Consider the following 22500-nt stretch of genomic DNA (forward strand, 5'->3'; position numbering starts at 1 on the left):
TTCTGAGAATGCAGCGGGGAAAGAAGACAGCTGCCAACATGAGCCCAAAGCTGACTGTTTCTTTCTCTCTCTGTCTCTGTCTCTCTCTCTCTCTGTTTCTGTCTCTTTCTCTCTCTCTCTCTCTCTCTGTCTCTGTCTGTCTCTCCCCCCCCCTCTCTATCTCTCTGTTTCTGTCTCTTTCTCTCTCTCTCTGTCTCTGTCTCTGTCTCTGTCTGTCTCTCTGTCTGTCTCTCCCCCCCTCTCTCTCTCTCTCTGTGTCTCTTTCTCTCTCTCTCTCTCTCTCTCTCTCCTTCCCGCTTGAATCTATATCAAGCCTGCGCCCTCAAAGCCTCATATTTCCGTGAGCAGGCAAACATCCCTACACCCAGAGCTGTGCGGAGAGCAAAGGCCGCTGGCTGCAGCACACCAAATCATTCCCAGAGCCAGCCACTCCTCTGTTGTAACACACAACGAGGACAAAACCCTCTCTGTTTGAGCTCTTAAATGAAGTTACCAGTGGCCAGAGGAGGCAGGACTCTGCTGTGAAGTGCCTGGGAAGATGAATAGAGTCCTGCTTGTGTGTGTGTGTGTGTGTGTGTGTGTGTGTGTGTGTGTGTGTGTGTGTGTGTGTGTGTGTGTGTGTGTGTGTGTAGAGTCCTGCTGGTATTCAAAGCTGGGTGCAATGTGTTTGCTGTGGAGAGAGAGAGAGTAGGCACATGTGCACTCATTTGTCATCTTGGCAAACACAGAATGGCAAACTGATTGTGTGTGTGTGTGTGAGCATGCAAGCATGTACATACATGTTTCTGTGTGCTTGTGTGTGTGTGTGTGTGTGTGTGTGTGTGTGTGTGTGTGTGTGTGTGTGTGTGTGTGTGTGTGTGTGTGTGTGCGGAGCATGTGGGTTTTATTCGCTCCGTCTCCTCTGCCCCACATCCATATGTTTTTGAATTATAACTGTCTCTGCCCTTTGGGTCAGTATTGTTCTCTAATGTGTCAGCGGTGTGTGTGTGTGTGTGTGTGTGTGTGTGTGTGTGTGTGTGTGTGTGTGTGTGGAGCATGTGGGGCAGTATACACACGCACACACACACACACACACACACACACACACACACACACACACACATGCACACATACACGCACGCGCACACAACCACACACACACACACACACACACACACACACACACACACACACACACACTGTAGAGTCACTACAACTTTCAAAGCTTGTCTTCCCATGCTTGATGAACCAGAGCTGCAGTAGCAGGATACGTAACCATGGTAACGCATTTTTTGACAATCCCAAAGTATGCAAAAGTGAAGTTTGAATGGGGGGGGGGGGGGGGGGGGGGTAAATATTTACACATTGTATGCCTTTTGAACTATGTTGTACTATCCAAGTTCTGTGTATATTCAAAAGAAAAGGTTGACCCCCCCCCCCCCAGTTGCCATTGCATAATTCACATTCACACTGTACATCACCTAGCTTCACCATCACAGCCTATGCAGTGCCTCACACTGTAATCATTCAAGTAATCCCAGTATAATACTGTAGCGAAGGGAGAGCGTGGTCACCCCACCCGGACTCGAACCCGGGTCTACAGGGTGCCGTACATGCGCTCTGACCGCCACACCAAAGAGCCCGGCTCGATGGCATGGCAGCCAGAGCATACATTCACCTGTAGGGACGATCACATCGTCACAAATACGCTCTCTGCATCAGAGACAGTTATCTTACTGAATGGAGATAAACTTCCATTGCACTCACTCAGGTGTTCAACAGCACATTACAAACACAAAGGACTGGATGTCAGGTATGAGGCTGATCCTACAGGACGTCTGTTTGAAGAGAGAGAGAGAGAGAAAGAGAGAGAGAGAGAGAGAGAGAGAGAGAGGCCTGGTATTTCCAGGGATTTGCGGTCAGAGCTTGTCTGTCCTGTTTTTTTGTGGCTACTGTTTGTACTATGTTGATGCCAGAGCAGGATAACATGTGTTTGTGTGTGTGTGTGTTTGTGTGTGTAAGTTTATGAACGTTTGTGAGACAGAGAATGGGAGCAAGACAGAAAGAAAGAGAGAGTGTGAGAAAACATGAGTGGGTGAGAAAGAGAATGGTGAGTGTATGTGTCTGTCTGTCACATAGAATGCATCTGCTATCAGGGTCTGCTGACTGAAAAGTGCCTTGAAGTGTCACTTCGGTGTTGACAGACCTGTGTGGAGTAACATTCTCGAGCGTTAAAATACTTACACTACTTCTAAAATGACATTTTGCCTTGTCTGCTCGTCTTCCCCTCTGTCTTCGTAGCACTCCATGTTCGCTTTTACCTCTTTTGACCTTTTATTTTCCTTTCACTTGAACCCAAACAAATGTACGCAGATATATACATATTATGTGTATATTACGTATATTTGTTTTATGGGTCGTCTTTGTGAGAACAATCCCCATGATAGGTTGAACAGGTTTTTAGGAGTTTGCCTCCCAACTTTTGTAAAGGCACTTTGTTAATGGACCATTATTACTTGTGCTGTAAGTTTGCAGGAAACTAGAGTTAGGTTTGTTTTCTTTGTTTAGTAGGTTCTGCTAGTACCCAAAGATCATCGTCCTTCAGGGGGAACAGGAACACACTACACCTCTTCTCTGCGTTCATTATGTCTCTCATGACAACCTTCTGAGAAAAGCCGTTCCTCCCGGATTGTGAAGTCACGCCTTTCTGTCTTCCTGAGGGAGGTCAGGGTATAGTGTTGTCTCTGCAGGTCATGAGCTTTGCAGCAAGTCAAGGCACTTAGAGTCTCAAGTGTTTAGGATGTGGGTGTGGAGGTTTATTTTGGAATGGCAAAGTGGTGCTCATTTTCTTTTATTTGATTTATAAGTTTAATCATTGACCTGACAGAACAATAACATGTTCCAAACAGCCTGTGTTTTGCAGGATATACTTTCCCTATTTTTGAAGTGTCTTCATTAGTAATAATTGCAGTGTATCTGACATGATTTAAAGGTTTGTGTTCACTGTTAAACCTGCACTGATTCTTAGCTAATTCTTTTCTTAACAAAACAAATTATGATTCACTGCTTTCTGATTTTGTGTCTTTCTCATATCTCACTTACAAGCAATAAACTAGCCCTACCCCACCCAATAATCATACACACACACACACACACACACACACACACACACACACACACACACACACCTCGCTGCCCACCCAATCATCATACACACTTCTTTTGTCCTCTGGGTCCTTGCACTGTCACTCCATGTTGTCTCTCTCCTTTATACACACACACACACACACACACACACACACACACACACACACACACACACACACACACACACACACACACCTCTCTATCCACCCTATATACTTTTATGTAACAAATACAAAGCAACTCACCCATACTGTGTATGTGTGTGTGTTCATTTGTATGAACTGAATTTTTGTTTGGGCTTTCGGACGGGGCAGGAACAGTGTGGTTCCATGTTCAGTGTAAGCTGCATACATGTTTGAACACACAACACACCCTCTCCATGGGGATACAAATGATAACACACAGTTTCTCTCCCCCCTCTCCTCTGTCACCGATTGCATAATCAGTGCGACTGAAAGACTGAAAGACCCTGAGGTGTTGAGTTGCACACACACACATTCCTCCGACCCCTCCCTTAATACTCTACCCGTTCATCCCTAGACTCGCTTCTCCAACCAGGAGAACATATAGCTCAGCATCACAGCTCCACAAGGTGAATTTGACACAGACTATTATACTCTCAGTCCAAAGAACTGTAAATGTTCTCCACGGTTATTCCTGTTCTACAGCACCGCAGCCAGGCTCACTTATGTTTGTTTTTTAGTTTTTTTAATTCTCCAGAACAGGACCTTAATTGATTTTATAACTGATAACACTCTTCACTTTAAAAGTTCACTGGGCTTTGAACACACACACACAGACACACACAGACACACACAGACACACACAGACACACACAGACACACACAGACACACACACACAGACACACACACACACAGACACACACACACACACACACACACACACACACACACACACACACACACATACCTGTGCAACGATTCCTGATTGTGTATCTGGGCATGACTCTTATTGTGAAGAGTGCGGGGAGGAGCTCTTTAATGTGGGAACAATGGGAAATAATGCTCTGTGATTTGCATTTGTGGTGGTGCTCCTTCCCTGTGCAGTGTTTTCCTTCCTGTCAGTCTATTGTGTGTGTGTGTGTGTGTGTGTGTGTGTGTGTGTGTGTGTGTGTGTGTATATATGTGTGTGTGTGTGTGTGTGTGTGTGTGTGTAGATGAGACATCCTCTGAGATCTGGTATCTGTGTGTTCACCCTAGCCTCTAACTCCTCACTCATGAGACAGCACACACACAGTATGGGCCTGCACACACAGCACACACACTCAGTATGGGCCTGCACATGTTGAGGCCTCGTCACACTCCAGGGCTGCCAGGGAAGCAAACTGGCTGGGGGACACACTCAGAGAACCATCCGGAAGACAGAAAGACAGTCAAACATACAGGGAAAAAAGACAGAAAGAGAGAGAGAGAGTTGCATTGAGAGAGGGAGAGCGAGAGAGAGAGAGGGAGAGAGTAGCATTGAGAGAGAGAGAGAGAGAGGGAGGGAGAGAGAGAGAGAGAGAGAGAGAGAGAGTAACATTGAGAGAGAGAGAGAGTTTCAGTGGATGGCAGACAAACAGATAAGATGGTCAGAAACACACAAACAGCCCTGATGTGTAGATAGAAGATGAAAACGATAAGGATACATATAAGCATGCATGGTAAACTAACCTCACAGGCAGGTCGCTAACTGAGCAGTACTATCCCCACCAATGAGATCAAGGCAAACAGTATGACACACATACTGATGATCAGGCCAACAGATAGCGAGTCTTCTCAGATAATCACTCACAAGCGTCCTACTGGAACATCAGTACATTCTTTACAATTAACCTTTGCTGAAAACAAAAACACACGGCATTCAAATTTCTGACATTTCTGGTTGGTAAAGAGCCAGTAAATTAAATCTACTGAGAGTCTTCTGGCAGGTTCACAAGTGAAGCAATAAACAACATCATTCTTTTCCTCCTCCATCCCTCCCTCTCTCTCTCTCTCTCTCCTCCCCAATCTCTCTCTCTCTCTCTCTTTCACTCTCTATCTCTCTCCTCCCCCAACCCTCTCTCTCTCTCCCTCCCTCTCTCTCTCTCTCTATCTCTCTCTCTCCCTCGCTCTCTCTAACACGCTTCTTCCACACCCTGCTCCTCAGGCAGAGGCAAGGTGGGGCATTCTAAAGCAGTGGCTCATTCTCAGCCACATATTTCTTATTTCAATATACACCTCAAACCGCAGCTACTCACTCTATCTCTCTCTCTCTCTCTCTCTCTCTCTCTGTCTCTCTCTCTTACCTCAAGCCGCAGCTACTCACTCTATGTAACCCACTTTCATGCTCTCTCTCTCTCTCTGTCTCTCTCTCTCTCTCTCTCTCTCTCACCTCAAGCAGCAGCAACACTGTGTGTTCCTAGGATGTGTGAGATAATTGTTCCCTTCACTCTCATAGATATTTTACACAGATAAGGTTCAGATAATGTATTTTACAACCACATTGGTAATATCAATATAAATGAAACCTTATGTCAACACATTTATAGCCTACTTGATGGCTACAGTTGGGAAGGATGATGAGGTTGTGAACCTTTGAACTGACTGAACTGTACTTACTGATAGAATCTGTAGGGCGGTTTGAGTATTATATCAGAGTTTCATTCATTACATCCTAAAGCTCAACAGTAAGTAGCTTTTAATAAGTGTACCTGCAGACATCAATGTAGATGTGTGCCAACCAGATAATGCTTTGCCATTTAAAAAAGGGCATGATACTGAATGGTCTACTAATCTTCATCTCCAAAGAATAGCTTGAAGACATAGTCTCCATCGTAGTGTCAGCATCACACCAATAACTCATCATCGTGGCAAACTAAATCATAATTCAAAAAAGAATTTGGCCTGAGTTTATATTAATAGTATATCTCTTGGGACTTGTCATTGCTAATTTACATCATCATCATCACTATCATACTTGTTATAACTTATTATGAAATGTTCCTATTAATGAATCATAACCACTTCCAAGGCCACTTCCTCTGTACAATCATGCTGTCACTATCACGACTAGGCATCTAATAATCTATGAGTCATAAGTGTGTGTATATCTGTGTGTATAGGTGTGATGTTCACTGTTATCTGCCCATCAGACAATGCCTGAGAGAACCTTGACACTCCCTTTAGCCCTGGGCGAGATCCCTAAACGGCTGTGCAGTGGTATTTTGGTATGGCCTGACCTGATGTGTTGTGCCGTGGATTGCTGCTCTACGACCTCATTGTAGACACTTCATACAATGTGAAAATACGAGTGAGTAAGCCACCATACCGGAGAGCCCGTAAAGGAGGGCAGGGATTGTCTTAATGTCAGCTTTTGAACTCTTAATCTGATGCTGAATGCTGCTTTGACAAGCAAAGGTTGTGGCTTAAATCCTAATTGTATCCTTCTCTCCTGCATCTAGTGTCTATTAAGCTCTGTACTGTTACTGTAATATCATGATTAGCCATTAAAGAGCAACTAGCATAATAGAATTAGCAAGAGCAGAGTTTCAGCCCATGGAACCACATGCACTTAGACACTGTTACAGTGGCTCTGAGAGCTCAATGCACTGCAGCTTATGGAAAACACATGCAAATAGTCACACAGCAAGCAAATTAAGAAAACATCTTCATCAATTTGAGCTCAACGAACTGCAAACTTAGACAAAACACGAGCTGCAAATGCGCTGCAAATTCTGGCAAGTCAGTGTTTCCTGGGGGCACATAAAAGTGATGAGCACATCTGCAGAGGCTTGTTGCTGTTTATCAACCGCCATGCAAAATATAAGAAGAAGAAAAACAAGTGCACACTTGTCGGCTGTTGTCTGTAGTGTTGCAGCGGGTTTTCAAGTGTTGTCAAACGGATAAAGATGTTTTCTTAATTTGCTTGGTGTTTTGACTATTTGCATGTGTTTTCTTAAGCTGCAGTGCATTGAGCCCTCAGGGCCACCATACACTGCCCATTCAGGTGTGTACTCCACAACATAAGACATAAATACAAAACAGACTACAGTCAAGCGGATTCCTAGCACTCCAGTCCAACTCAAAGTCATGTAGGGTCAGCATTTCCGTTTCCCTGCTGCTGACTAAGTCACACCTGTCCTAATCAACAGGCTAAACTGTCATCTCAAAACAGGACAGGGACGAGAATGGAGTGACATATCACGAAGCCCTGTCACGCCCACCTGCAGGATTCCACAGAACCTGCCCAACAGTCCCTTAGCCTCTTCTCTGCCCTCCAGCTGTGAGTAGATATGGGCTTGGCTGCAGGTGTCTGTCACACACACACACACACACACACACACACACACACACACACACACACACACACACACACACACACACACACTTCGCCTGTGTGCGAGTCTGGTCACCGCTATAACTCATATTGGTCAAATTCAGTTCCATTAGAGATGTTCCTATCAAATTCATATGATTTACTGAGAATATAACAAGGACACTTTTAATTTAGTACTCTAAGCCTCATTTGAGGACCATCTCTTGTCGTTTTAGGTGAGAACAAACACAAATCACCCATGCTAGATGTTCCAGTGTTTATACCAGTACAGTCTGACCTTAACATGGCCACAGCATAAATTGTCACGATGGGACAGACTCCAAAGAGGTTAAAAAAAAGATAGAGAGAGAGAATTCCTCTTTTCATGTATTTGTGATTTGCTGTTTTATCACTTCAAGTGCAGTGTTATTGTGTGTCTCATCTGTAGATAATAACTGTATTTTGTTTCCAAATGTCAGTCAAAACTATGCTTTGTGTCAGTTTGTTAGTTCTTCTTTCTGTGCGTGTTTGGGTGTGTGTGCGTAAGTGTGAGAGAGTGCATACGTACGTGCATGAGAAGCAAAGACACACGCGAAGAACGAAGCAGCAATGCAGGTATATCAGAGGTAAACAAAGGCAAATGAAAAGGTGTGAAAGAGCGAGAAGGACTGCTGAGAGAGTGAGAGGTCGTGGATGGGTTGAGAGACATGGTGACCACGGCGACCACCTCGAACCAAACAAACCACACCACAGTAACAGTGAGGGTGACAGTCACTGTGGATAGCAACCGCTTATCCTCGACGTCACAACTGATAAACCAGACGTCTGCGTGTTGCTCTAACCACACTGAGATAGTGGACCAGTCACCACAGGTTTTATACCCTCTCTACCTTTAGGAAGCTCTTGAAGACCCAACTCTTCAGAGAGCACCTCCCTTCCAAACTTGCACTTCTACTAGTACTTAACTTGCACTTACAGTAGTTACATTCCTGCACTTTTTTTCTATTTCTTATGTAAAAATAGTATTTATTGTTACACTAGGTCTCTATTGCTCGTAGCTTGATTGTTCTCTCCCTTCTACGTCGCTTTGGAAAAAAGCGTCTGCTAAATGACTAAATGTAAATGTCAAATGTAATACACTTCAGCCCAGTCTCTGTCACACAGTTTTGTGAAGCAATACTGGGTTTTACTAAATGTTATCAACAAACTGGAAAATACACCGGATCCGGAAATACACTGGAACTGGAAAATAAACTTGAAAACTTTAGGTCACTTCGTCAGTCTTGTTTCTCAGCAGGTGTTTAGTCACCTCATGATTAACATCCTTACGCTGAAAGTGAACCAACCTGTAGTCTTCCCAGACCGCATCCGAGGGCCTGCAGGCCCTACAGGGGCAAACACACACTCTTCCACTTCATCATGTTAATGACTGCATCGGTTGCTATGGTGTTACAATGGTGGGAATTCTTTAAAGATACATGTGATTGACAGCGTGATTATTCCCATTACTTCGGAGTGCTCTGGAGCTAGAGTTCAAACACTCTCTTAGCTAAGTGGTGACCGATTATTTAAGTAGGATGTATTCTAATGCAGCAGAATAAGACTTGTTGCACCACTTGTTTGCACGACTTGTTTACACCACTGTCTAAATAAACAACTGTCAGTGTATTTCGTACTGAATGGATCAATAATTGTCCAATTCCCCCAAGCAGGTAACCACCTCATATTTATATCCTATACATGTATAAATACACTTTTGAAAGCTTTTTAAAAAACGGTCCATAAATTACATCTAAAACTATTTAAACTGTGAACTTATCTCTACTGCTTTTCACACTGAAGAATAAACTGTGCAGTCAGGCAATGGCAAAGGAGAAGCTTGGTTTATTTAAGATAAGGTCAAAGGAAAGTATTCCTGTCATTTAAGACGTTTTAATCAGCCAGAGGCCTATGTGTTGGCCTCCACACCTATAGGGACTTTGGAGAAAAACATCAATTCACTTATTTATGATTTGCTTATGAATCGCAGCCTATACTCTCACTCTATTCATAGTAATCACTTCAGATAAATTGTCAAATGAATGAAATGGCATTGGTATTTGATAGAATACAGTACTGCTATAACAATAACAGTATTAATGAGTGACCCTTGCATATTTCCTTATCACAAAAGGAGCTTTCCACACTCTGATATGAATAGTAGCCCTTATCAGCCAAACTTAACAGCCTAATAACTCTCTTTACCCTTCCTGGCAGTGTTGACACAGGTAAACAAACTAGAACCCCTTTCACACTGGGCTGGCCCTGCACACTGGGTTAAAAAACGATGCACTGGTCGAGGCTGAAAACAAGGTGGAGAAGGTTTTTTGTTTAAGGAGGGAAGGTTGACTGCTGGCGGGGAGATTTTTTTTTTAAACTGACAGAAAAAGTTGTGTAATGGCATTTGGATAGAATAATATTATCTTAGGGTGTAACTCTAGTGTTAATAATTTCTTTTCATATCTTTTAATAATAAACTAATAAACATAGTGTGCTGAGCTTATCATCACTTATCCTCCATGTTAGACTGTATTCAACACCATACACATCAACTGCAGCTGGTCTACTTAGAAGGAAAACCACCTGAGTGGTCAGAGCATAAGCGCCTGTCTTGTTAGAGATTCCCTGTCTGCAGTTCACCACTGCTGCAGATCATGAGACGCTACACCTTGCAGGCTGGGGCTCAAGTGCTTCCTCATCAACAGTAAATGCATAACATAAACCAGTTGAAGCCTGCTGAAGTAAAAGGGACCTATACTTTTAATGAACGTCTAATATTGTGTCAGTCTTACATCTCAACAACATAACTTTCAGTGAGAAAGTTAACTTCGCCCAACAAGACATTTTGAAAGGTCTTGGAAGTAAGGGATCGAGATCTTGGATTAATTATGGTTTGTAGACCACAGCAGAGCTTGGCTGTAGGCCATGCAAGCCTTGGGTCCAAACTACAAAGTTATGGGAGTCCCATTCCCACGTGTTATATCTTAACGCACCAAGATAAAAACTCAAAAAAGTGATCATGCGTCATAAAACTTACGATTGGTTATTCAAAGAATCCACATCGCTGGCAAAGGAACTGCTACTGAGTCGCTTTGATTTTGATCTCCCAATTCGCAGAGACCCAAATCGCTTCTTCACTGGACTGGTGGGAAAGGAGAAGACATCATTCGTGGGGCTCCCGAGAGACAACGGACTCGCCGGTAGAGTCGCTGACTTTGCGCCAGGGCTGGAGATCTCGCTGCGCGGTATCTGAACATGTTTCTCCTCAACATGATTTTCCTTTTCCGTTGATTTTGATTTCTGAAAAAGTTTCTTAAATTTAGAGGTTTTAGGTTTACTCATGTTTACCTTCGCGCAAAAACTATATCATTAATAGGCTATATATTATTTTGAATGTGCGCACGATGACGTTCCGTTTCGCGAGACGGGTAGGTGGCTGCCCATGGGAACTCTTCCCCTTGTTTTCTTTCAGATCGAGTTGTGGAGGCGTTCATCTGTGGGAGTTCTTCTGTGAGGGCGGGCTGAAAGAAGTAGGGACATCCTATATGTGTTGTCACTGTGTTAGTCCGTACATATGTATAGAAGTATGTTGTCACTATTGGCTTTCGAGTCTGAAAGAAATGATTAGAAAAGTAATTGGAACAATTATTTACGAGAGCGTTATTAACTTATGACAGCTATTTATTTATTTTGACAAGACTTGGACAGAGACAGAGCACAGCAACGCGCTGCGTCAGACATCGAGTAAATTAGTTATCGTGTACATTTATGTTGCTTAGACAAGATTACATGTACAGATGTACGGGCCAAAAGTCGGTCATAACAGGCCACAATGGCTCTCTGGTTCCATCCGCAGGTATTCCATCACTAAATGGCCGAAAAGTGCGTTAAAACAAAACAAGCATCAACATGACGTAAGCACGCTCCATATAGATGAATAGTCCTACATGATTGCACAGCACATGTTGGCTACATATAACAGTTACATATTTAAAACGCTCACAGCTCAGCATGTGGCAACTAAAAAAACATTCAAATGCAGACAAATGTTTCTAACCACTAGTGCCTCAGTAGGTTACTTGAATATACCAGTAAACAAGTAGGCTAACGTCGATCTACCTTGGCATAGTATTGCTTTCACATCTATGGAGTGCAAAAACAGTGGCGAGGAAAACAGACAGAAGCAGCCTATTAAAGCTCATTATGCAGTACACTTAGGACAGCAGTAGCTTAAAATACAGGCCTGCACTGAGGCAACTACATTGACAGCAAGTCAGTAAAAATAAGATGAAACACATGATTATACCTTTAGTTCAGTCGACTTATAAAAACAAACATGATTAATGTCTTGCATGGACTGCTGGTTTTAAATCTTCCCTTTTTGGAAAAAAAGACAAATATATTTGTGCAGTTGTGCGCCTGTGGCTGGAGAGTAAAGCATTCTGAGGTCACTGTGTGCGTGTGACAGACCATTCTTATATCGAAGAGTGTGAGCTTACAGGCTCACTCAACACACACACACACACACACACAAACTCTCTCTCTCTCTCTCTCTCTCACACACACACACACACACACACACACACACACACACACACACACACACACACACACACACACACACACACACAAACTCTCTGTCTTTCTCTCTCTCTCTCTCACACACACAAACACACACACACACACACATAAACACACAGACAGACACACACAGAAACACACACAAACAGCATATACACCATACACACACAAATGAAGACATACATGCAAAGTATGTAATAATAAATTGTTGCGTATCAGCAGAAAAGGTTTTTGTTGCGATGCAGCACACAAGGAAGAAGTGATCAACATCAGGTGACAGACAGCAGTGGCTGGAGTCACACCATCAACCACAGACACAGGACAAGCATGTACAGCACATGCTAAACATCCTGTGGTTCTACTTGGACCAGAATCACCAACAGAAATACCAAAAAAACAGAGGAGGGAGGAGAGGGCAATCTCTCTGAACCAGTCGCGTCGCTGAGCCTCCATCTCTCCTCCTCCTCCTCTCTCTCTCTCTCTCTCTCATTGGAGGGCAGTGCTGCTACAGTTGCCTTGCATGACATCTGGAGAGACAGGGCAAGGTGTAGTGTGTGAATGCTTTTAGACAAGAGAGTTCTTTGGGAGAACAAGACAAAAGGGCTTTCATTTAACATTTCTTTAACGATGTTTCTTCAATGTTCCTTCAGCGTTTTTTTTGTCAACGTTGTCCCCTTCGCTGAACAGGTGTGGCCACATCAGATGAGCTGGTCCAGTGCCCGCAGGAGCTCCTCCCCCTGCAGCAGGTTCTGCCAGGTGGTGACCGGGGCGTTGACCTCACAGTCGTCACGGGTCAGCTGGGGGAGTGACCCTGAGAGTGACCCCACCTTAGAGGAACGAGCCAGCAACTGTCTGGCCAGGTCTGAGTGAAAGGGAGAGGGAGGAACAGAGACTGAGTGAGATGGGGAGGAAAGAGAGACTCCTAGTGGCTATACATGGTATTGCAGCATGGTAGGCTTTTACTGGATCTACAACGTGAGCACATTTATTTGAGCTCCACTAACACTAAATCTCTCTAAACCTTGAGCTCATAATCTCATTTATGTCATTTACTACATCTGTATTTACCACAGATTATCACCATTTTATAAATTGCTTGGCAGTGTAGGGCTCTGGGAGGCAGCAATGTCATGGTGTGTAGGTCAGCTATGAGGGTAATAGTGTTGGTGTGGGGCTCACCGGAGGGCAGTAACAGTATGGTGGTGTTGGAGAGACCTTCAGCTCCAGCCAGCTGCAGCTTCTGTATCTTTCTGCTCGGCTCCACGTCTAACATCACCTGGAGCACACAGCGACAGAGAGAGATCAGTATGTGTGCATGTAGGATTTCATATGTTGCCTGTCTCTCCATTCTCATGAATGAATGTATAAATGCACAAGTAGTAACTTAATAACACATCCATACCAGTCCAACAGCCTGTGAGAGCGAAGTGACAGTCTCCAATTTCCTCTTCAGTGGGACGTTGCCAATCTCAGTGTCAGTGATGTCTTTGAAACTGACTGGTTGGGCAGTACTCTCAGTGGCCAGCGGGGGCGATCTGGAAGAAAGAAGAAACTTAAATATGTTAATGCGATACAAATGATAACGAATGACAACATATGGAAACAAATCACTCATTCAAAACAACTTTCTGCACATACGCACCCTGGAACATACGCACTCTGGAAGACATGGGTTGCCAGTGGGACTGGAGTCTTGAGGGCCTCCATCTGGCTAACCATCCCAGCAAGCGGCATCTCGTTGGGGCTCTTTGAGGCCTGCTGGTTGGGTGCAGGACTAGGAGCCTGGGGCTGGAGTTTGAGTGGACTGGGAGAGAGGGACTCGGTGGGGGAGGGTGTACGCAGCTGGAAGTCATCATCCATAGGAATGTAAGGGGCCAGCATCTCCAGATCCAGATCCTCCATCGACTGATAGCGGGCATTGAAAAAGATAAAAAGGGTCTTAATTAGGGCTGAACGATTAATTGCATTTGCGATTTAATCGCGATATGATAGAACGCGATTTTCTAACCGCAACGTTCGCGATTAAAAACTTGATCTAAAAAAAAAAAAAATTAATCATTTTTTTTTTCTTAAGATGGTAAATTTTGCACACAGTGTTTAAAAAGTGCATGCCTTGTGTTTATTCTTACAATGACTGTGTTTAAATTACTTAAATGCACAGTGGCAAAGCCACCGATTTGTTGTTCTTGATTCTGTAATGAGCAGTTAAATTAAAATTAACTTTAAATTGTGGGAAATAATATTTTACACTAAATGTATCTAATATTGTGTTGGTCATATTGAAATCATTCATTACGATTTTTGGGAATTTCTTTTGGATAAAATTAAAATAATCGCATATTAAATCGCAATCGCAATATTGGGGGGAAAAAAATCGCAATTCGATTATTTCCCCAAATCGTTCAGCCCTAGTTAATCTTTTGAGGGTACTTGGCCAGGGAGCCTTAATACTGACAATCATTTCACCCCATCCACTCCACTCCTTTCTCATTCATCATTCTCTCTGCTTTGTTCCTGGAGACGTGAGGGAAAAACCCACCTGTGTTGTGAAGGGAGCTTCAGCGTCCATCTCCATGGAGAAGAGGCGCTCCACCAGGTCCGGCTTGAAGTCCGTGCTCAGGTCAGACAGCTCCAGAGGACTGCAGGGCTGCAGAAGAGGAAACACCGCTCAGAACCTTCCAGAACATCCTCACACCGCTCAGAACCTTGCAGAACAACCTCACACTGCTCAGAACCTTCCGGAACAACCTCACATCAGTCGCACAGACCAAGTACACAGCATCTTTTCAATTCCAAAGTACTGGTCTAACATCAAGCCTCATGAAGATGCACTGTACGTAATCTAATTCATGTCTTTGGCACACTGTCCTGTGCAGACAGTTCACACATCACATCCGAAAGCTACATCTCACACCCGCTGCTGTTAAAAATCACTGTTCTGGGGTCAGCTCTTATCCCTGTGGATTTGATCGCAGTTATGGCTCACTCTAGATGTTAAAAAAAGTAAAGGTCCTGATATTAGCCAATAAAAAAAATGGTGTTTTTTTCGTTCTGGCCAGGTGACTGATCTTAACCAATCAACAATCTAGAATTTCTTCCGGTAAGCGGATCGAAGATTTTTTGACCCATCGTTAGCCGACACTCTCTGATGCTTAATCAAGACTTACCCCGGCTGAGCTCTCAGTGCTGGAGCAGTCTGGAATGGAGGATGCTGGGAAGGGTGTGTGTGTGGCATCAGACAGGCAGCAGGTGGGCGGAGCCAGCAGAGTGCGGGAGGAGGGCAGCATGACATCATTAAAGAGCTGAACATCCTTCAGGACGGGGATCTCTGCGTCTGAGGAGAATGGAACATCATTAAAGAGCTGAACATCCTTCAGGACGGTGATCTCTGCGTCTGAGGAGAATGGAACATCATTAAAGAGCTGAACATCCTTCAGGACGGTGATCTCTGCGTCTGAGGAGAATGGAACATCATTAAAGAGCTTAACATCCTTCAGGACGGTGATCTCTGTGTCTGAGGAGAATGGAAACAGAGTTGCTGAGGATGTGGGAAGTACAGCTGCTGAGGGGTGGTCTTTGCATATTTGAAATGATTTATAACAGTGCAGTGGACATAAAAATGTGTGTGTGTGTGTGTGTATACATGTGCGTGTGTGTGTGTGCGTGTGAAAGAGAGATAAATGATATAAATGCATGCTTACATATCAATGCATTTGTGTGTGTATGTAAGGCAGAATAAGAGAGAGAGCGGGAGTCTGTGTCTGTGTCTGTGTCAGAGTCTGTGTCTGTGGGAGTGGTCTCCAACCTGAGCTGAGGTCCAATGAGATGATGGCGTCTCCTGTGATTGGTGGAGCGATCAGTGTCAGCGCCCCCGGCTCCTCCCCCAGGGCCTCCACTCCAGACGGAGTCTCCAGCTCCATCACGGAGTCTCCAGCGTCCTCGTGCTTCTCCTGGCCCTGTTCCTTCTTGGTGGCCACCTGTAGGGGGCGCTGTGTCTCACAGCTGGGCTCCTGGCCGTTCTCCTGCTTCACGCGGTGCGCACACGTCTGCTCCATAGACAGCACCAGTTTCTGCTGCTCCACGCCGCTGCACACACAGGAGGGGCTTACTTAGGCAAACACACACACACACACACACACACACACACACACACACACACACACACACAAGAGATTCCCACATACACACACCCATGCATATATCTGCCACACACACACACATATATGTATACAGATGCATACACACATACAAACTCTTTTTCTCATTCCAACTCTCTCTCTCTCTCTCTCTCTCTCTCTCTCTCTCTCTCTCTCTCACTCTCTCTCTATCACACACACACACACACACACACACACCACAAGCATAAATGCATTACCTGAGTACATAGTTAACACACACCACACACATATGTGCATTACCTGAGTACATAGTTAACACACACCACACACACACACACACACACACACACACACACACACACACAGCGTATATATAAATGCATTACCTGAGTACATAGTTCACACACACCAAACACTGGGGCTGGGAGTTCTTGTTGTTGTAGATGACAGTGGCCTGAGTCTCCACCCACACAAAGCCTCCTCTCTTGGCCAGCATCCTGTACTGACCTGTACACACCTGACCTTTAGCAAACACTACACACACACACACACACGCACACTCACACAGACACACACACATACACACACACACACATACACACACACACACGCACACACGCACAGAAGCACACGCACACACACACACACGCACACGCACACGCACACACACACACACACACACAAATAATGAAACACAGACACAGAAAGAGGAGGGAAAACAGAGGTCAGGTAGATGTGCATAAAGTACAAAATGGATAGTGTTGGAAGGGGTGCTTGTGTTAACCTGTGGTCGATTGTTTATGCTTGTGTGTGTGTGTGTGTATGTGGGGGTGTGAATGTGTGGGCGTGAATGTGTGTTTGGGGTGGGTTGAGTGTGTGTGTGTGTGTGTGTGTGTGTGTGTGTGTGTATGCATGTGTGTACTCACAAGTGTGGTGTGTCTTGGTGAGGTGGTCTGAGTCCAGGGCATGGTAGTACTCATATACAGAGCGATCCAGGAGGTCATCTGGCTCATAGCCCAACAACTCAGTAATCCTGCCAACACAAACACACACACACACACAAACACACACAAACACACACACACACAGGGATAAACATCCTTTTCTAAATTCCTATAGATAACACAAACTTGATTCAATGAGTCAGTGTGTTATTATTATTGACAAAGGACACATTCAGTCAAGCCCACTGGGTTACAACACAAACTGTGATGAGTGAGATGAGTGAGTGAGTTGTTAAATATATAATAAACCTGATGATAAATCAGTCCATGTGTTATACACATATAGGCATTCATACAGTCAGAGTTTGTAAGGTGTCCTAATCTGTTATTCTCAGTCTCAACCACAGGGTGGCTCTCTGGCCTCAGGTACAGCAGTTCTCCAGAACATTCTTCACACGGTTAATGTCCTCATGAGCCCCATTATGTCCTTATGTTTATATAATCCCACAAATGTTGTGTGTGTGTGTGTGTGTGTGTGTGTGTGTGCCCACTACTGACCGTTCGTCACAGTAGGTGAACTTCATGTTGAGTGTGTGTGTGTGTGTGTGTGTGTGTGTGTGTGCCCACTACTGACCGTTCATCACAGTAGGTGAACTTCATGTCGAGTGTGTGTCGACTGAGGAAGGTTCTGGAGTCCAGCGGGACCTCGATGTTGGCAGGGTGGGGAATGGGCTGGCAGATCAGCACCAGAGAGGGGACGGTGGGAGGGGCCTTCCCACACACACTCACACACTCCCCCAGCACCATGTTACACATGCGCACGTGGCCCGTGCAGCGAAGGACCTGCAGGGGAGAGAGAGGGAGAGAGAGAGACAGGGAGAAAGAGAGACAGGGAGAGAGAGAGATAGAAGTAGAGAGAGAGACAGGGAGAGAGAGAGATAGGAGTAGAGAGAGAGATAGGAGTAGAGAGAGAGACAGGGAGAGAGAGAGAGAGACAGGGAGAGAGAGAGACAGGGAGAGAGAGAGAGAGACAGGGAGAGAGAGAGACAGGAAGAGAGAGAGACAGAGAGAGACAGGGAGAGAAAGAGAGAGACAGGGAGAGAGAGAGATATGAGTAGAGAGAGAGAGACAGGGAGAGAGAGAGACAGGGAGAGAGAGAGAGAGACAGGAGTAGAGAGAGACAGGGAGAGAGAGAGACAGGAGTAGAGAGAGACAGGTCAAGTCAGAGAGAGACATGAAACAAGAGCGAGTGGAAAGAGTGAGAGACGGACAGAAAAAGAACGAAAACACAAATGACTTCCAAGAGCCTGAATGAGCTAAATGTATTCATTATTAATATTTATGATATTATTAATATAATACAGAATCATCTGCACATAATGTATGTATAAGGGCGTGTGTTGGTGACGTTGTGTTTACAGATATCTATGTGTCTGTGTGTGTGTGTGTGTGTGTGTGTGTGTGTATGTGTGTGTGTCTGTGTGTGTGTGTGTGTGTGTGCGTGTGTGCGTCTGTGCGTGTGTGTGTGTGTGTGTGAGTGTGTGTGTGTGTGTGTGGGTTACCTTCCATGTAGCTGATTTGATGTTGACAGTGCGCCCCCTACTGGTCAGGGTGCATTTCATCCTCAGCAGAAAGTTCCTCTCCATGTCGTGCTCCTTCACCTTCTTAGAGGAGGCTGGAAGACAGGACGACAGGAACAGAGAGAGAGAAAGAATGAAGGGATCATGAGGAAGACAGAATGAAACAGAAAAACAGAGGCATATATAGCAACAGAAGACACTTTGTTCACATGAAACAGGACAGGAGGGAATGAACTGTCAGTGTGTTGTGTGTGTGTCTCACCTGTTTTGTGTACGAGCATCTCTCTGATCTCGTCATGGTCACAGGGGTGTGTGAAGTCAAAGAGGCTGTGGCCAGTCAGATCAATCTGACAAACACACAGGCATGCAGAGCATGTTAAGACCCATCAGAGCACACACACAAACACACCCACACAAACAAACACACACACACACACACACAAACATACACACACACACCCCCATACATACAAACATACACACACAAAATCATGCAACCTTTTCTCACAAGCTGATTGCATCTACAGATGGGATCTCCAGAGGCTAACTGCTCTTTCTGAGAATCAACAGATGCTGTGTGCACAAAGGAAGACAAGGTCAAACTGTGACCTTTATCAGTTAGTTTACCAAGAATGTGGTTTACTCCCCCTGGACTCGCTGACTGTGTGTGTGTGTGTGTGTTTGTATGTGTGTGTGTTTGTGTGTGTTTGTAATGTATGTGTGTGTGTGTGTGTGTTTGTATGTGTGTGTGTGTGTGTGTGTGTGTGTGTGTGTGTGTGTGTATGTGTATGTGTGTGTTTGTGTGTGTTTGTAATGTGTGTGTGTGTGTGTGTGTGTGTGTGTGTGTGTGTGTGTGTGTGTGTGTTTGTATGTGTGTGTGTGTGTGTGTGTTTGTATGTGTGTGTGTGTGTGTGTGTTTGTATGTGTGTGTTTGTATGTGTGTGTGTGTGTGTGTGTGTGTGTTCACCCTCACCTGAGGGAGCCCCAGACACTTGTTGACATTCTCAGACAGGTAGACCATGTCGCCATCCTCAGACAGTACCATAAAGAAACCGTCCAGAGCTTTCAGGAACAAGCCGCTCAGCTGAGTGTCCAGCTCCGACTCCTGCTCTGTTTTTACAGCTGAGAGAGAGAGAGAGAGAGAGAGAGAAGAGAAGGAGAGAGGGAGAGAGGGATAGAGAGAGAGAGAGAGAGAGAGAGAGAGACAGACAGAGGAAAAGAGAGAGAGGGACTAAATAACAAGCCATACCCTACAGCAGGGCTCTTAAATAGGCGGCCCACGGGCCAGATCCGGCCCGCAGGCTGCTTTGGACTGGCCCCCGGAGTGTGCTCCGGTAGCATCATTCAGTTCGTGACTATGGCTAATTGTACACTCTCACGTGCAGTAGGTGGCGGTATATTTTTTCCTACTCTGATATATATGGCCAGAAAACGTTTGCCTGTAAGTATTTTCTTAAACAGTTGAAAATACTGACAGTTTAAGTGTTACTTAAAAACATTACTTCTTGTGGAAACCACTTGTAATGAACTGAAGTTTGTTCGAATTGTTTACTTTGATGAATATGCTAATCGCTAGCGCGGTCTCTATGGAATTTCCCCTATAAATTAGCATTAAGCTAACGTAGTTTCTATCACAGTTAAACATGCAATGCTAAGTGATTGTTTTTAGAAACGAATGTTACGAGATGAGATTACTAAAATGTATTCTGTATGTCTGCTCAGTTTTACAGTGCTTCCTAAGTAAAGGTTTGAAAAGAACTTCAAGCTGCAGACTTTCTCTTGGGGAAACTGTTATCTATCTGCCGAGCCAATGTAGCAGGCTAAAGTGACCACGCCACACACACAGAAGTGGGGGCAGAATAGTGAAACAAAAATTGGTGCACTTGGAAGTTGTTTGCCAGTGAAATGAATGCAATTCTAAACAACTGATACAGTTCACCTGAGCTGAGTGATGAAATTTGAAACACATTTCCTTGATAGAATACCATGCACTTTTAAGTTCAATGGAATTCTATTCAGTTCCATGCAATGCACTTTGTTGGTGGAGATACATTTGATTCTGCCTGTCACTCAAATCAGTTCAATCTTAAATATTGAGGATAATGACCAGTAAAGTTGTGTTGGTACAGCTATATACAATGAAGTGCATGTTTTTGTTAGTTAATTGCATTTCTCCAATTGTCTGTTAATATGGCTTGGTTATTGCTAACCTTTGATTTTTGAATCCTTGGGCCTATGCGGCCTCTTGGGCATATGTTGTTAGGCACTGATTGATTGATATATTGATATTGTTTTAATTTCTTTATTTGTTACCGTGATTACTCATATCCTCCGGCCCCTGACTTTGCCTCAGTTTCAAGAACCGGCCCCAGCTCCAAACTAATTGAAGAGCCCTGCCCTACAGCATGCAATATACCAGTAGACAAACCAATGTCAATAATCTTATTCATGCACACACACATACACACACACACACACACACACACATACACACACACACACACACACACCCACACCCACACCCACACACCACACACACACACACACACACACACACACACACACACACACACAGCTGCTGAGAATGTGTATGAGTAAACCAAGGACAGGAAGAAAAGAACAGCATACAGTATTGTGTGCACAAATATCATAGTCATAGTGTTCTGTCATGGTAGGGTTCATTGTCATACATGCATACATTGTCATATTGAATCCATTTTGGCTTTCATTGGATGTTTTTAATTGCAGCACACACGCACACACTCGATCCAGAAGTGCATGTGATATGTGGGTCATCGTCACGGTGAGTCTTTTTGTTTGCCCTGTGGTGACATGTTTTTCTGTTTCTTGTTTCTTTTTATAGATATGGTATGAAATATGTTTGATGTCTTTGCTCTATGGTGAGATACGTCTTTTAAAAGCTTTGAAATAACTGTCATCTGTCTTTTCTACCACAGTCCTCTCCTTACTGCTTCCTCTAGACGCTTCTGTCTGTGTGTGTGTGTTCTTCTCTTCCTCTCCCTCTGTACTGACTCTAAAGGATCTCCAGTCACATGTCTGATGCTGAACTGAGATCCTGACAACTGAGGCATACTCTAGTTCTCATTCTCCCTTCCTCTCTCTCTCTCTCTCTCTCTCTCTCTCTCTCTCTCTCGTACATCCCTTCTAAGCTTTCTACAATTACTATTCTGCAGACACTCAGATAGGTAGATGGTGTGTCTCGTGATGAAGTCCTTTTTCTCTCCATCTCTCTTTACTCTCTCTCTCCTCTCTCCTCCACCTCTCTCATTCCCTTACTCTCTCTCTCCTCTCTCCCTCCACCTCTCTCTCTCTCTCTTTCTCTCTCTCCTCTCTCCCTCCACCTTACTAATTCCCTTACTCTCTCTCTCTCCTCTCTCCCTCCACCTCTCTCATTCCCTTACTCTCTCTCTCCTCTCTCCCTCCACCTTTCTCTCTCTCTTTTTCTCCTCTCTCCCTCCACTTCTCTCTCTTTCTCTCTCTCTTCTCTCCCTCCACCTCTCTTTCTCTCTCTACCTCCACCTCTCTCTCTTTCTCTCTCCCTCCACCTCTCTCTCTCTCTCCCTCCACCTCTCTCTCTCTCCTCTCTCCCTCCACCTCTCTCTCTCTCTCTCTCTCTCTCTCTCTCGCTCGCTCTCTCTCTACCTCCACCTCTCTTTCTCTCTCTCCCTCCACCTCTCTCTCTCTCTCCTCTCTCCCTCCACCTCTCTCTCTCTCCTAAATTTCTCTCGGGATTAATAAAGTACCCATCTATCTATCTATCTATCTCTCTCTCTCTCTCTCTCTCTCTCCCTATT

At 44.6% G+C, this 22500-nt stretch overlaps 2 protein-coding genes across 2 annotated transcripts in view; both read right to left on the reverse strand.

The window, feature by feature from the left end:
• Nucleotides 1-12038, reverse strand: part of LOC105901314 (proteoglycan 4-like) — a 29033-nt gene extending 16995 nt beyond the window's left edge. Inside the window, exon 1 of the mRNA XM_031581028.1 lies at nt 10500-12038. Coding sequence (XP_031436888.1) covers nt 10500-10804 — 305 coding nt within the window. The 5' untranslated portion in view covers nt 10805-12038. The remainder of the gene's footprint in view (nt 1-10499) is intronic.
• Nucleotides 12039-12615: 577 nt separating this feature from the next.
• Nucleotides 12616-22500, reverse strand: part of LOC105901315 (hypoxia-inducible factor 1-alpha-like) — a 19260-nt gene continuing 9375 nt past the window's right edge. The window contains exons 3-15 of the mRNA XM_031580144.2: nt 19659-19807; nt 18948-19032; nt 18668-18780; nt 17740-17948; nt 17088-17194; nt 16548-16695; nt 15849-16129; nt 15211-15377; nt 14583-14690; nt 13686-13948; nt 13446-13578; nt 13223-13319; nt 12616-12905 (exon numbers count right to left, since the gene is read on the reverse strand). Coding sequence (XP_031436004.1) covers nt 12742-12905; nt 13223-13319; nt 13446-13578; nt 13686-13948; nt 14583-14690; nt 15211-15377; nt 15849-16129; nt 16548-16695; nt 17088-17194; nt 17740-17948; nt 18668-18780; nt 18948-19032; nt 19659-19807 — 2024 coding nt within the window. The 3' untranslated portion in view covers nt 12616-12741. The remainder of the gene's footprint in view (nt 12906-13222; nt 13320-13445; nt 13579-13685; nt 13949-14582; nt 14691-15210; nt 15378-15848; nt 16130-16547; nt 16696-17087; nt 17195-17739; nt 17949-18667; nt 18781-18947; nt 19033-19658; nt 19808-22500) is intronic.

The sequence above is a fragment of the Clupea harengus genome, chromosome 14 (genome assembly GCF_900700415.2).
Source record: "Clupea harengus chromosome 14, Ch_v2.0.2, whole genome shotgun sequence".
Taxonomy (NCBI): Eukaryota; Metazoa; Chordata; class Actinopteri; order Clupeiformes; family Clupeidae; genus Clupea; species Clupea harengus.